This window comes from Maylandia zebra, linkage group LG4 (genome assembly GCF_041146795.1).
Source record: "Maylandia zebra isolate NMK-2024a linkage group LG4, Mzebra_GT3a, whole genome shotgun sequence".
In the NCBI taxonomy this organism is placed as follows: Eukaryota; Metazoa; Chordata; class Actinopteri; order Cichliformes; family Cichlidae; genus Maylandia; species Maylandia zebra.
Window position 1 is genome coordinate 15270542 of NC_135170.1, and position 15912 is coordinate 15286453.

A 15912-nucleotide genomic window follows, 5' to 3' on the forward strand; every position below is an offset into this window, starting at 1 on the left:
TTGACATTGTGGAGGACTATAAATACCTTGGAGTACACATTGACAATAAACTGGACTGGGCTAAAAACACCACAGCACTTTACAGGAAGGGCCAGAGTCGTCTCTATTTTTTGAGGCGACTGAGGTCCTTCAACATCTGCCAGAAAATGCTCAGGATTTTCTATGAGTCTGTGGTGGCCAGTGCGATCCTCTATGCTGTTGCATGCTGGGGGAGCAGGCTGAGGGTCGCAGATGCCAACAGACTTAATAAACTGATCCGTAAGGCCAGCAATGTTGTGGGGATGGAGCTGGACTCCCTCAAGGTGGTGTCGGAGAGGCGGATGCTGTCCAAGATAAAGACAATGTTGGATAACACCTCCCACCCACTCCATGACATGTTGGTCAGTCACAGGAGCTCGTTCAGTGAGAGACTGAGATTACCGAAAAGCACCACTGAACGACACAGGAAATCATTCCTGCCTGTGGCCATCTCCCTGTACAACGCATCCACTTAACACACTGTTTGCTGCTACAACTACACATGTTTCTTTTCCAAATATTTATTTATAAGTGACTTATGTATGTATGTATGTATATATATGTATATATTGTACTATTCTTAGTTAGCGTATTGTCTGTCTTGTCTTAATGTTGGTTTAAAATGGAGCACTGTAACAAAAAATAATTTCCCCCAGGGATCAATAAAGTATTCTGATTCTGATTCTGATTCTGATTTATATCCTGTTCATATCCTGTACATAGCTTGTACTCACTACAGCCTGTACATACCTATAGTTATAGAATATTCACAACATACTTCATACCATGTACCTTATAACATACCATAATAGACCCATTTCTGTAATATACTTACATATCTATATTATTGCTAATATATATTGTAATATATCTATATCACTAAAGCACTTCTGGATGGATGCAAACTGCATTTCGTTGCCCTGTACCTGACATGACAATAAAGTTGAATTCTATTCTATTCTATTCTAAAATGATGTCCCACCCACGTTTGCTCCTGTAATGAAGGATGCCTGTGTGTGTGTGTGTGTGTGTGTGTAATATTAAAGAGTTTCATAAATATGTGCTTGAAGAAAAAGGTCTACATAACATACTTAACACACTGTTTGCTGCTACAACTACACATGTTTCTTTTTCTTTCTTTTTCAGCTATTTATTTATGAGTGACTTATGTATGTATGTATGTATATATATGTATATATTGTACTATTCTTAGTTAGTGTATTGTCTGTCTTGTCTTAATGTTGGTTTATAATGGAGCACTGTAACAAAAAATAATTTCCCCCAGGGATCAATAAAGTATTCTGATTCTGATTCTGATTCCATCCTAAGTTGTTTACAAATTTATACTCCATCCATCCATCCATCCATCCATCCATTCTCTTTCACTCAGAGAGAACCCACACAAACACAGGGACAACATGCAAACTCCATGCAGAAGGGCCAGGCCTACCCAAAAGGTAAGAACTCAGCATCTTTTTGCTGTGAGGAAAAAGGCTAACCACCCAACTTTGTGCTGCCCCCAAATTTATACTCTATACCCCAAATTAATGTATTTATTTTATATGACATATTTTATATTGTTATGTCCCTACTCTAGCAGGAGGAGTTTTGTGTCTTGAGCTGTGAGTCTTTGAATTTGTGCAGAATGTGTGGATTATCTGTGGTGTTAGGTGGGTTAGAGGCACTTATGTTTTATGGTTTAAAGAAAAGAACAATTTAAAGAATTATTTAAAGCCATGTAAACATTGCTCAGTTATCTGGATCTCCAGGTTAAAGAGTTGTACCTCATCTAAAAACAGTAACACCACTGCACACTTTCCATGCAGTTAGTCCCCTGGCCACTAGAGGTTGCTTCTCTTTAAAAAATAGCTGGAGTCTGTTGGCTAAGACAGTCTGTCTTAGCCATGTTACGTCCCCCCCACCATGGTGGAGGCAAAGGTAGGAAGGAGACAGCAACACTGGACAACCACAATCAATGAAGGAGGAAGACCACAGAACAGTTAAGTATCAGGCAGGATTTATTGGTTGCTTGCCTGGATAGTCAAACTTAACAACAGAAAAGAGGTGGGGGAGGAGGACTGGGCGGTAGGGCTGCTCAATTAATCGAATTTTAATCACGATTACGATCTGGGCTTTCAACGATCATTAAAAATGACTGAGCCGATTATTAGCCCCTCCCTCATTTATCCACGACACCTTAAAGGCCGGTCCGTGAAAATATTGTCGGGCATAAACCGGTCCGTGGCGCAAAAAAGGTTGGAGACCGCTGATTAAGAGGACCCGAGGGAAGCTCGGAAAGCTAAGCAGAAGTTATTTGGAGAGTGACTGCCGTTGGTTGAAAAGAGAGTTTAAAAAAAAAAACTTCAGTGGTGTTGCACACTATTTTATATTATTTTTTTAAAGTCATTGTTAACCCTTTAAAGCCGGTCAGAGCAGCACGCTCCGTTTTGCGTAACTATTTTTAAATCCCTGTAGAACCTGAACCGTGTAAGCTAGCGCAATAATTTGTTTTGCATATGAAACCAGAGGAGTTGTACTTACATCTGATGGCATCAGCTTGTCCTCGGTCATGGTTTCGTTCCACATATAGCTTTGCAAAAATTGCATAAAAAGCGCTTGCAGGAACAAAAACATAATATTCCAGAAACACGCTTTGCCATTCCTATCAGCTGTTCGTAACACTTCCCACAGTGAAATGATGCACATGCTGTTTTCTTTGCAAATTTGCATCATAGGATTGTTTTTTGTTTTTCCTGCAGTATATAAAAATTGCTGTATCTCCAAAATAAAACTATGAAGACACTCAAAATAAATTTCCTGTGGTGGGAAACTATTTTTTGCAACTTTATTGTATTTAAAGTTTTGAGGGATAAGCCTCTTAAATTTCTCCAAGTAGAAATATATGTAAACAAAACAAAAGCGATTTTCAATTTGTTTTGTAGTTTATTGCACTTTTTTGCAATTTATGTAATTACTATGGACTTAATGCATACATATTATTAAAATATGGGCTATAACAGTTGTATTGATGTATAGCAACTTAAAATGCTCCCACAAATGGCACTACAGCATGTAAAAAAAATAATATAAGCTCTGGTGGACTTGGTTCTATAGTAGGTCTTAAAGGGTTAAATAAATATCGTCAAATAATCGTGATCTCAATTTCAGTGAAAATAATCGTGATTATCATTTTTGCCATAATCGAGCAGCCCTACTGGGCGGTTGATCCAAATCAAAGAAATTAATAAAACAAAAAGAGGTCGATAGCTTCCAGGGCCTAACTGAAAGAAAAAGTGCAAAACAAAAGGCCTACCTAGCTACTCGAAAAAAAAGGTCAGTGAAAACATACAAGAGTGGCATCAACCGCATAACCTAGTGTGACTAACAGAGTAAAACCTACAACCAGTGTATAGGGTACCCCAGCTTACCTGTCCAGCCTCCCACCACACACAATATAAAGAAGCCTGTTCACGAATGTTTGTCAAAGCAGCCGCCAGCAGTCACCAGCCGGCCAGGGGCTGCTCATTTGTAGTAATCCTCGGCGTGTGATTGGCCAACTGGGCCCAGACCAGCCAACAGACACATGCCAATCAACTTCGAATTGGCCAATAGGTGGCGGCTTGACACCTGAAAGATAAATAGAACACAAAAGCAAAGCCACATCTCTTGGCACATAACAGCCAACATTTGGTTTTATTACTACCTTGATTAAGATTCTCATTAAATAGCAACATGAGAAGCTACACTTGCACAAATTAAGTATTTGACACTTTAAATTTATAGGTTACAAAAGCTTTGTGAATGAGTGGATTATTATTATTTTGTACAAATAACATTTAAGACAAAAGGCCACACTGAAATCATGCACATTTTAGAAGCACAGCTGCAAAAATGGCTTTAATGTTTATTTCAATGGCACGTTACTCTTCACATATAAAACGCAAGGGACACTAATAAAGGTAAATTAAACATTTTAAAACTGGCAGTAGTCTACCGTGAATGGGTTTACCTTAACAAATTAATAACGTGTTTGCTATTACTATCTGAACATAGAAAAAATAACTCACCAAACCGGTGGTGTTACATTGTATCTGATTCTTTACACAATGTACAAAGCAAGAGAGGGAGAGAGAGAAAAAGAGAGCGCAAGAGATAGAGAGATAGAGAGAGTGAAAACGATCAAGTGAACAGAGAGAGATTCACCCAGCCAACTCTCATATTTACTGCAGCTACTACAGGACATCGAACACAAAGGTAAGATAAATATATTAACCACATATCACATTCACCCAATCAAATATCTTAGATGTCAATGATCATTAATTCTCTGAATGCTTCATTTTTTTTTCTTACTTTTACTTTTACAGACACCGGATGCGGTTGTAAAGCCACAGCACTAATGCGATAGAGCGTGGTAGCCTAGATCGCACTTAAACGCTTTGAGTCATTGAGCTGACACAGAAGAACAAACATGGGCAGCCAATGCTCTACGCACAGGAGGGGTCAAAGGCAAAACAACAAATCTGACCAAAAGAAAAAGGTTGTTTGCAGCACAGAGGAAAGTGGAGCAAATTCCTCCCTCCTAAGACGGCCGTCTGTGCAGGGGCTGGGGACTGCATTGAAGGAAGCAGAAGAGCATTTATCCAGACATGCAGAAGAAACATCTGGAAAAAACAACTGTAGTGAGAACAGCAGTGCACATGACTGTGCTACTGCTGAAGGTAACACCTTCAGGTGAGATTTCATTATTTTTCATTCATAAAAAAACTGTTTAGTCTTTTATTATCACACTGATTTTATTAAAAAAAAACCCCGAATATACAATCAGTGTAACAACATAAATATAAGATGCAACTCTTACCCTTTTCTTTTAAAACATAATATGGTTTACACATTAACCACTTACAGTAACTTTGTTTCTGTCCTTTGTCAGTCCTTGCTTCAGCAACAAAAATGGTGAGTTAAAGTTAATAATTTTAAGACAAACTCTGGTCATAAAATACCCATTAAAATGCAGTCTCTTACAATTAATTTGTGTTTTTTTAAAGAAGCTGACTGGGTGGACAGCAACAGGTCTAAGCTCATTCAAAGCGTCACTTTAGTGATGCCAATAGCAGATGAAACGAGACAGCAAAAAATGATCCATAAAGAGACCTACAACAAAATTGATGCTGCAACAACAAGCCAGGACAAGATGAGGGAACTCTACAACGCCCTGACTACTCAAGAAGTCAAATCTGCTTTCTTCAGAAGCCTCCAAGAAATTCAGCCGGAGACATGTGAAAGTATGTAAGGTGTTTGGGTGAAACATTTTCAACTGCCCTGTTATCTCTTTTGTTTTTCATTTAATGCATAAAATATAAGATAGTTATGACATGCAGATAATTCTGCAAAAGTTGTTGAGAAGGCTTTCTATACTTTGCCACGTTAAAGGATAATACATAACTAAAGGCTAGCTAGTAAGATTTTTGCATAAAATCTAAGCACATAAAATCTGTGGAAATATTTTCTGTGTTAAAAAAATGTTTTAGACTCAGATACTTTAGTGCATATTTGGAACCAAGCTCACTTTTTCAGATCCAAGTAAACTGATCTCAACAAGTAGATCACTGCATTTGGCTATAGGTGTGGTTGTAGCACAAAACGCACACCAGTACCTCCAACACACAGCTACAAGCTGCTCCGGGTCACTCAGCTTTCTGAAATGATTTCTCTGCTTTCTAAGATGTGGTCCCAACTCTGTTAACAAGAGCTCAAACAGCGACACCGAATATATGTATGATAGTGGTGTAATGAAAATTCAAGTGCTCGATCAAACCATGAATTTGCCCCTGCTACTGCCTTTTCAGAAAAAATGGATGAACCCATAATTTCTTTGTTTTTTGTTTAGAAACAACAGGACGGACTTAATTAGTTTCACAGGTTCTCAGATGGCAAATATTATGCAAAAACACGTGTTCGGTGTGTAATGGCCTGAACGCTGAACACGTGGATACACATTGTTGGGTGTAACGAGTTATAAAGTAATGCATTGCTGTAATTACTTTGGATTTTTCAGTAATGGAGTAAGTTAACGTGTTACTATACTAAATTCAGTAATTACACAACAGTTACAGTAGAGAGGAAAAAAAATCAGATGTTTATTTTCCTGCGTCCTTCCTGCGCTACAATCAGCTGATTTGTGTTTGTATGCGTGGGGAGGAAAATGCTGAAGAAGTATATCAATGCAGCTTTTGAGAAGTGGCGATATGGACATTACTAATTTGTATTGCCCAAAAGGACAAAAGTGCAACGGTAAAGTCGAAACTATAATTCGGACTAAAAAAATGCATAATTGGTAACACAACTTTGGTTCTTTACAAGGACAGCATGCTAACACCCAACTAGTCAAAAACCCAGAGTAATTTTAAACTGAATCCAACCCCAGCCCAGCACCCAAAGTCTGATCTTCAACAGGTAACAAAGGCAGTGATGAGCAGTCAGGCTTGAAGTGTCTAGAGAAATAGTGGCGATCAATTGGAATTGTCTATGGACTGAAAGTTGATTCTGTTCATCTGAACCAAGCGTTTTCAGCGGGAGAAACATTTCATCACCCGTAACTTCTTCAGTCTTCAGGTTTCCCTGACCTTGTAAACAGTACATTTGCATACAGTTGTGTAACTAACTAAGTCCTCTGGTTAGTAATTAAATAACATGCTGCATTACTTTAAAGAACTCAACACTGTACATATATACATATATAAATAGTTGAGTAATAGAGTCCACACAGACAACAAACAGACTTGTTGGAAGAAACAAGAAATTTAAAAAGAATCTAATGCTGGAACTAGACCAGGGATAATGATAGTTATAAGATTGTTCTTTTTCCTCTTCACCTACAGCAGAAGATGTCATCAAGGAGGTCATCAAAAAGAACAAAGAATATCTGAGGCAGAAGTGTCAGCGGCAGCGAGAAGGCACTGAAAAGACTACTATTGAGGAAAAATCATTGGATAAAATTTACACAGAGCTTCACATTATAAAAGGGGAGAGTGAACATGTCAATGAACAACATGAGATCTGGGAGATTGAAGATAAAGCAAGGAATCAAACTGTTGAGGGTACTAGAATCAACTGTAATGACATCTTTAAACATGAGCAAGACGACAAAGAAGTGAAAGCAATCAGGACTGTGATGACAAAGGGAATCGCTGGCATTGGAAAAACTGTCTCTGTGAAGAAGTTCATCCTTGACTGGGCAGATGGAAAAGCCAATCAGGACTTGGACTTCATCTTTATGTTTCCATTCAGGGAGCTAAATTTGGTCCAAGATGATCAGATTAGCTTTGAGAACCTTGTGAAAACATTCCATCCAGAACTTAAAACCATAGCAGTTGCGAAAGCTTTGGCTGATCGTAAAGTTTTGTTCATCTTTGATGGTCTCGATGAAAGTCAACTTCAGCTGAAATTCAAAACGACCACAATACTGGATGATGCTACGAAGGTGTCCTCAGTGGACACTCTGGTGACCAACCTTATCAGGAAACATCTTCTTCCCTCTGCACTTGTTTGGATTACCTCAAGACCAGGAGCAGTTCAACGCATTCCTCGTGAGTATGTTTACCAGTGGACCGAGGTCAGAGGATTTGATGATCCACAAAAAATAGAGTACTTCAGAAAGAGAGTTGAGGACAAAGCAGTCGCTGAAAAAATAATTGAACACATAACAATGTCACGGAGCCTGTACATTATGTGTCACATACCTATCTTCTGTTGGATTGCTGTACATGTTTTTGAGTATTTGATGCATAAAATGGGAAACACCAAAGATGGAAACCAAAAAATACCCACAACTCTTACTGGGATGTACACACACTTCCTTCTTATTCAGATGACGATAGCTAATGAAAAATATGGCAACCAGGAAGAGCAGGAAGAGCCTGATACAGCAGAGCTTTTTAAGTCAAATGAAGAGTTCATTTTGAAATTAGGCAGGTTGGCTTTTGAACAACTGGAAAAAGGCCGGATCATATTCACTGCTGGAGATCTGAAGAAGTATGACATAGATATAACGAAAGCTGGAGTTTACTGCGGGTTGTGTACAGCAATATTCAAAGAAGAGCGTGTGTTCCTAACAAAGAAACTTTACTGCTTTGTGCATCTGACAGTTCAAGAGTATTTTGCTGCTCTCTTTGTATATCACAGTTTTGCAAACAAAAAAATCGATTCTGAAAGTCTCAAGGATTTCATGCTAAAAGGGTCTGATGAAGAGCTCAAGACTATCTTGGAAAGTGATCCAGTGGATCTACCTTTGAATGAACTGATTGAAATTACAATAGCTAATTCGGCTCTTAGAACGACCGGAGAACTGGACATGTTCCTCAGGTTCCTTATTGGCTTTTCGCTACAATCATCAGAAGAACCACTTCAAAGCCTGATTCAGCAGACTGAAGAGCATTCAACAAATATTGAGGAAATTCGGTCAAGTCTATTAGAAATAGATTTGTTTGACTGCTCAGCTGAAAGATGTCTAAACCTTGTCCACTGCCTGACTGAGTTGAAAGACAATTCCCTACATGATTCAGTACGTAAGTATCTGAAACCAAATTGTTTTCCTGAATCACCGCTCTCTCCTGTTGAGTGTTCAGCTTTGGCTGACTTGATTCTGATGTCAAACACACCTCTGGATGAATTCAATCTCAAGAAATACAGACCATCAGGAAAAGGTATCTTTAGACTTCTTCCAGCTGTGAGGAACTGCAAAAAGGCAAGGTAAGTCTATAGTGAAGCAAATCTATCAGACAAACACCAGTGAAACTGTAGGTCTAACATATGTCAGTGTACTTTGATATATTGGTATGCCAGTTCAGAAGAGTCATAACAAGACTACAGTGTGAAATATAGTTTACGGTTATGATCAATGGAGTCTTTGCAGTCTTTGCTGCTTTGTCTGGCACTGTGAAATAAAAAAAGCTGTTTAAAAAGAAACAGAAAGAAAACACAGCGGAATTGAGGCCTTAGAATTACATGCTCAGTGCTATGGGTGATTAGTGGGAATAACTGTGCACATACCATGTTACTGTCCCATATAGAATAAATAAAATTAATCAAAACCATTTAACTGAGCACAGGTTTCTAGTGCTGAGTTGGAAAAAATTATATCATTTTTACTGTAAAAATTCTTCAGATTAGACAACAAATACCGTATTTTCACCGTATATATATATATGTATATATATATATATATATATATATATATATATATATATATATATATATATATGCTAGCAAATGATCTACATGCCTCTAAAACTCTACATTGCACAATGATCTTTTTAAAAAAATTTATTTAATTTAATCAAATTTTTTTTGCAGAATCTCAGGCTTGGATCTTAGTGTTTCGGAATATAAAACGATCTCTTCAGCTCTTTGCATACCACACTCTGTGTTAACTGAGCTGCACCTAGTCAATAACACATTTCTAAGCAGGGACTATGAAGGTGCAGAAATCTTGGCTGACAGACTAAAATATTCTCAGTGTAAACTAGAGGCTCTAAGGTTGGTAAAATTATCATTTTGAGGGTTTTTTCTTTCTTTTTTTTGTACGATCTGTCATTTCTTATTATGATTTTGTGCTTTTTGAACAGTGTGCTTATATATTCACTGGAAACTTTGTTAGGTGTACCTGGCTAGCAGTGGGCTGTACCTTTTAACTTCAGATGTCTTCTTAACTTCTTCATGACATAGATTCAACAAGGTTCTGGGAACATTCTTCAGAGAGCTTTGTATGGTTTCCTGCTTGAAACTGTTGTTTCCAGACAATCCCCCTGTAACCATACACATGTGTATACTATGGTTACAAAGGAATTGACATGGTCAGGTAGACTGTGGTGTTTAAATGATTCTCTATTAGTATTAACTAATCAGTAGTTAGTACTAACAGAGAATCTGAGTGTCTTGTCAAACAAACATGACACATTCCCAGTCACTTAAATCACCTTTCTTTTCCATTGTGACTCTCGGTTTGAAGTTCAGTGGGACATCTTGTTTCTACATGCCTAATTGCACTGGGTTGCTGCTGTGTGACTGGTTGACTAGATTTGTGAACAGGTATAGCTGACATAGTGGTGAATGTTATCATGTGGATCTTTTCACCTATTGTCCTTTACCCTTGCAGTCTTTCTGGTGAAGAACTCACAGAACAACAGGCTGAAGATTTGGCATCAGCCATCCAATCAGTAATCTCAAATCTAAGAGAACTGGAGTTGAGTGGCAACATCCTGAGGGACTCACTATGTTCTGTGCTGTCAGTTGGATTAAGATCCCAGAAACTGGAGAAGCTCAGGTCCGTTTTATATGTTATTCTTCATCTAATTTTTTGGCTTTCTCATATGTCAGAAATTCAGTTGCTCTGAAAAATTTCAGCCAGATAAAAACAACAATCCAATTTTATTCTCTGCAACAAAAGACTGAACCGAAATCCAAAGCCTGAGAAAATCTGTGAAGAGTTAGTGGCAGCGTTTAAATCCAGCACCTGTTATCTGAGAGAGCTGCAACTGAACTACGTCAATTTTAAAGACTCAGAAATGAAGAAACTGTCAGCAGAGCTGATGAGCACGAAATGTAAACTGGAGGCATTAAGGTAAAATTCTTTACTAAAAAGTAATTATTGGTATTATTAAAGTTTAGTCAACAGGAAGAAAGCTCAGTTTGAAATATTTTAACTCTAAGTACTTTTGACATGGAGTATCATGGTTGTGATGCTGGTGAACAGATTCTCAGTGGGGAAATTTAACTTGTTTTTTCTAGTGTTACTATTTAGGAAAAATCTGTTTATTTATTATAAATATCATAAATATAATTTATTTATCATTCAACAACACAAGATTAGAATGAAAAACAAAGATTGTCATTCTAATCTTGTGCTGTTGAATTGAACAGCACTTGGCAAATTTATTAGACTACCTGTCATAAAACAATAAATAATATCGACATATAACTAAAACAATTTTTCTGTTCAGAAATGCAAGTAATAATTGTAACATGGCACAATAATTAGAAAAAAAATAAAATAAGGTCGTTTTTAAATTCATGGATAATAGCAATGATTGTATATTAGCATTAAAATGTCATTTTGATTAAAGTGCTTTTGCATACTGGTGGATTACACCATTACACAAGCATTAAAAAAGATATGATTATAATTTTTAATAAAGATATAGTTACCACTGCAGCTGTGGCATAAACCTCTCACACAGTCTAATAAATGTGTTAAGAACTGTATATGAGGAAAAATGAGAATTATTGTCACAGTAATGTTTTCTTTCATTTATTTCAAATATTTTGGTAATTATTGTATCGCAACATTTTCCATCCAGTCTCACTCACAACAAAGTCACAGAGAAAGGCTGTGAAATGCTGGCCTCAGCACTCAGCTCCAGACCTCCCCACCTGAAAGAGTTGGACCTGAGCTACAATGACCTACAAGACTCGGGGGTGCTGGCACTGTGCAATGCACTGACAGGTTTAAAAACACTCAGGTTAGTACAAAAAATAACTCAGACAAAAGGTCATGCTTTTTAAAAAGAGAAACTGAATATACGGTACAGTTGAGTTGCATTTCAAAAATGAGAGATAATTAGAAGGAACTGAACATGATTTACTGATATACAGAAATCAGCTAATTTAACGTTCAGTTAAATTTGCTCAGTTAAGTACGTGGATTTGAGGCTGATTGGCCTCAAGAAGGTGCGCAGAAACATGATCGGACTAGTCTGTAATGTCGCAATGAGCTTGACAGCGTGGGAAAGTGAAAGTGACGTAAGCTTAGATTAGCCACCAAACGCATGGGAAGCAGACAGATGTGTGACTGCAGGTCTTCCTTATTGAACTTAAGCATAACACTTTTTTGCAATAATTTTTGCAATCTAATCATTTGATATCACTCAAAAAAAGTGAGAGGCACAAAGTGCTGTCCAAAGGGACACTGAGAAAAAGCTATGAAATGGCACTTGTGTTATGACAGAAAGTCAAACTTGGCACTGATGAGAGCATCTACCACTCATTGTTTGCTTTCTGTAGGCTATCATTTTGTAAAGTGACAGATGATGGAGGCTCCTCTTTGGTCTCAGCTCTAAACTTGAAACCCTGCAGTCTCAAAGATCTGGACCTCAGCTTTAATAATCTCACTGATGACATAGTCCAGATGCTGAAGGAAAAACAGAGGGATTCATGCTGCAGTCTGGAAAAACTCAAGTATGGAAAACCAATAACAAACACAGTTTTATACTTGATAATATTATAATAATGTTTGCAAGTTGATTTTTATCATTATTCCCATCAGTGTGGACCAAAACGCAGAATGCTGGGTTGACCTGAAGCTGCTGAGACAGTGTAAGAAAACCTTTTCTTGTTCCTGAAATGTTACATGCTACATGTGATTTGTATCCATGCAGTTATATTTGCAAGTGTTTACAAGTCCCTAAACATTTTCCAAATCAGGATGAATATACAAAAATGAACAATGGTGATTTATTATAAATAATATTTTCTACATCACGAAAGTGTAAAGTCCTTGTGCTTAATCAATGATAGTCTATAGTTTAAAGTCATATCCAAATTAGAGCTTTTTCTGTGGCCAAGGGACAATGTTCTGTATAAAAGTGGCTTTCATTTATTCCAGATCTGTTAACTCAACTGGTATAAGGGCAATCAGATACAATCCACATTCCTCATGCATCAAAGTTAAAACATTTAATGTAAAACAACAAGAATAACAACCAGGAAAGAACTATGCAAAATGAATGTTCACGTAAACAGTTTACACAGCATGTCAATTGTATGAACAGGGACTTGGGGAAATGTATAAATACTAAGTAACCTAGCTTTTTTTTAAAGTTTGATGATACAATAACCAGAGATGAAGAACCATACTTACATAATATTACTATTACAAGTAATTAATTGTTTTTGCATGCTCTGATTCCAGTTGCCTGTGACCTAACACTTGACCCAAACACAGCAGGTGTGAATATTATTTTAACCAAGGAGAACAGAATGGCAGAATATGCCCCAGAAAAGCAACCATATCCTGATCATCCAGACAGATTTAATACCCTCCAGGTTCTCTGTGAAGAAGGTCTGACAGGTCGCCATTACTGGGAGGCTAAGTGTTCTCATGCTAACGTTGGAGTGGCATATAAAAGCATTGACCGGGAGGGAGACTTTGCCTCTGACTATTCATTGGGAAAGAATGAAAAGTCTTGGTGCTGGATGAATGATGGTTGTTTTTATCATAACAATTCCTGTATAAACTTTGCAGCACTTTATAGTCCTATCATAGGAGTTTACCTGGACTGGCCGGCAGGGATTTTGTCCTTCTTTAAAGTCTCTCCTGATACAGTTACCCACCTGTACACCGTGAATACAACCTTCACTGAACCACTCCATGCTGGTTTCAGTCTGGATAATGGATCAGTTTACCTCTGTAAAATTAAGTAGGTAGACATTTTGGATGAAAGGAAAGGGACCCTATACAGTTTACCATACATTGCATTACAGTATACTACAGCCCTGTCACACATGGAACAAGTAAGCCGGTTGGCTATGTGATCGTGGCTTTGATTATTTTTTTAATGTTTGTCAGGGTCTTATCCAGACATACCAAGAGTAGCAATATATACACACAAAACTGATGGAGAAAGACTCTTTGTATTGTCAGTGTCAGCATTAGTTAACTGTACTTTTTTTGTATTTAGCTCTCCCTTTTTTTGACACCACAAGCAATGTCTGGAAAGGTGCTGTACTTAATTAAAAAAAATAAAAATCGCGTTTGTTCATTTTATTTTCTTGCACCTCATACACTATGGCTGGATCACCCCAGAATTGGGAATGATAGCGATGCAGAACTGCCAAAAAAAAGTATTGTTATTCTTTGCACACTTCATGATTCGATTTCCCTGGAAATAGGTGAACCTCACCCTAAAGGCTTTTATTGGTTGGACTGCATTCCTTGTGACACTCCTCTTTACTTATCTACTTTGACTGACTAGGGTGAAGGGAAAAGACATATCAGATGTTGTTGGTTTTAGGAAGAATATTTATTGCTCAAACACAAGATATAAGAATCACAAACATTTACCAAGAATCACAAACTGACTTAAGACTAATAGAAGCAAAATGCTGGTTTTATCAGTGTTGCCAATTCAAATTCTAAACTAAATCATTCAATCACTGTGTTTCTCTTTGGTTACTAAAGTACAATGGAAAATCTGAATGCAAATAACTTCCTGCCTAAACTAAAGTACAGAATAGTGACAGCTATGTGTCTAAATAAAAGGTGATATAAAGAATTTGTAGTGCGATTCGAGGTTGCGTGACTGTGTTTCTAAACCTGTCCCAGCCCCAGGCAGTGACACAATTAACTCTGCTTTGTACCTGAGCTCAACCTTTTAGACTTTATCTGTTTTGAAGGAAGGTTGGTTCAGGGCTGAAGCAATCAGCATCATGGGCTCATCCGGTTAGAATAAGAAAAAGCAGCCATCTAATTCAGAATTATTCTCAGGGTTCTCCTTTTATTCTCAAATAAATAAGGCAAAGAAGGAAGGAAACAAAGACACACATGGACTGCCACAGCTGAAAGAAAACAGGAAAACAGATTTAAGTTACTCATTCCCTTAAACAATACATAAAATAAAACCCAAATAGAACCTCACCTCAGCTGCCGCCCCGTGTGGAAGTGAAGAAAAAGTGAGCCAAAAGTGAATGCAGTCCTTATATAATGTGTGACATATAATGTGTGACAGGTGATTGCAATCGAGGACAAGCACCACACCCAATCAAAGGTGAGAGAACTAAATAAGGTGCATCTGGTGAAGTGAGTGGGTGTGCTGGGATGTGCCAAAGGGTGGGTCTCTACAACATTATCATAGTCGTACATTCTCCAAATGTCTGTCTGTTCACAAACTAAAAAGGAATTTCAGACAAGAGGCACAAAGGGGTGACTGCTCACATTAAATCCAAGACCATGTCACTGAGTGAAATTTTAATAAGAGGAGATCTTTAGGATAAATTTAACATAATTTATTGATAAACAGAATTGAAACAAGCCGTCTGGTGATTGGACTCTGATGGCTAAATAGATCCAGATCGTTTATAGGGCAGGACCCCGCCCGGAGTCGAGATGCTTGTGATGGTGATGAAGATAGAGACTTGGATAGAGCTCTGAGTAAGGTGGGTTGAAGCAGAGATGGAGAGGAGGTGGGTTGCGGGAAGTAGTCAGAGGAACCGTGAGATTTAAAGTATGTGAAGTGGAGGCTGATTGGCTTGAAAGTGGCAAGTTGAAAGATGATTGGACTCGACCTGAGCTTGATGGTTTGGGAAAGTGGAAGTTGTGCTGGGCCCCGGTCTGGATGGGCCTGGGCCCCCTTTCCCTGGCGGATCGCGGAGTATGGGAGTGCCTACTGGGGTCAGCGGGGGAGCTGGCCCCAGGGAGGGGTCACCTGCCCCTCCCTTCCTTCCCTCCCCATCTCCAGCTGCCTCCCTCTTCCCGCTCCACCACAACCACCCACACATGTAGGGCCTTGGAGTAGGGGTATGTCACCAGGGTGCAGAGGAGGCTACCCCCCCCCCCCCCCCGGCTGCCTCTGCCTCAATTTTATCCCACAACTTAGACATTCATATTACTCACACTCTCATTACGCATACATATAGGATCTTGGGGGTGGGCACGATACACGGAGTCCAAATTACCATCAGGGTGTACACCCCACCCCTGGTGTCGTTGCCCACTTCTCAATGTTAAATACACGTAGACATTGAGGGCTAGCAGGAGGGACCATGCGCTTACCTGCTGCTCTCTGGCAGGTAGCTCCATGCCCTCCTGGGTTTTAATTGCACCTTAGAACACACATGCAT

The 15912-nt window shown here is 38.5% G+C and overlaps 1 protein-coding gene across 4 annotated transcripts; it reads left to right on the plus strand.

Annotated features, from left to right (window-relative positions):
- Positions 1-4204: 4204 nt before the first annotated feature.
- LOC101486144 (NACHT, LRR and PYD domains-containing protein 3) lies at positions 4205-14094 on the plus strand. 4 transcript variants are annotated; one of them, XM_012921701.3, is made up of 12 exons: positions 4205-4272; positions 4386-4752; positions 4952-4974; positions 5067-5303; positions 6900-8769; positions 9373-9555; positions 10175-10342; positions 10466-10639; positions 11376-11537; positions 12079-12252; positions 12341-12390; positions 12986-14094. In XM_012921701.3, the coding sequence occupies exons 2-12, from the start codon at positions 4490-4492 to the stop codon at positions 13495-13497; spliced, it is 3816 nt and encodes a 1271-aa protein (XP_012777155.3). In that variant the 5' UTR covers positions 4205-4272; positions 4386-4489; the 3' UTR covers positions 13498-14094. The 4 variants fall into 4 exon arrangements, with proteins under 4 accessions (XP_012777155.3, XP_076739154.1, XP_076739155.1 ...); XM_076883039.1 differs by having other exon boundaries at positions 6903-8769; XM_076883040.1 differs by lacking the exon at positions 10466-10639.
- Positions 14095-15912: the final 1818 nt, after the last annotated feature.

Coding starts and splice junctions, on each gene's coding strand:
- LOC101486144 (XM_012921701.3), top strand. CDS start 4,490: ATGGGCAGCCAATGCTCTACGCACAGGAGGGGTCAAAGGCAAAACAAC. Junction 8,770..9,372: donor AGGAACTGCAAAAAGGCAAG/GTAAGTCTATAG, acceptor TTTTTTTTGCAG/AATCTCAGGCTTGGATCTTA. Junction 11,538..12,078: donor ACAGGTTTAAAAACACTCAG/GTTAGTACAAAA, acceptor TGCTTTCTGTAG/GCTATCATTTTGTAAAGTGA.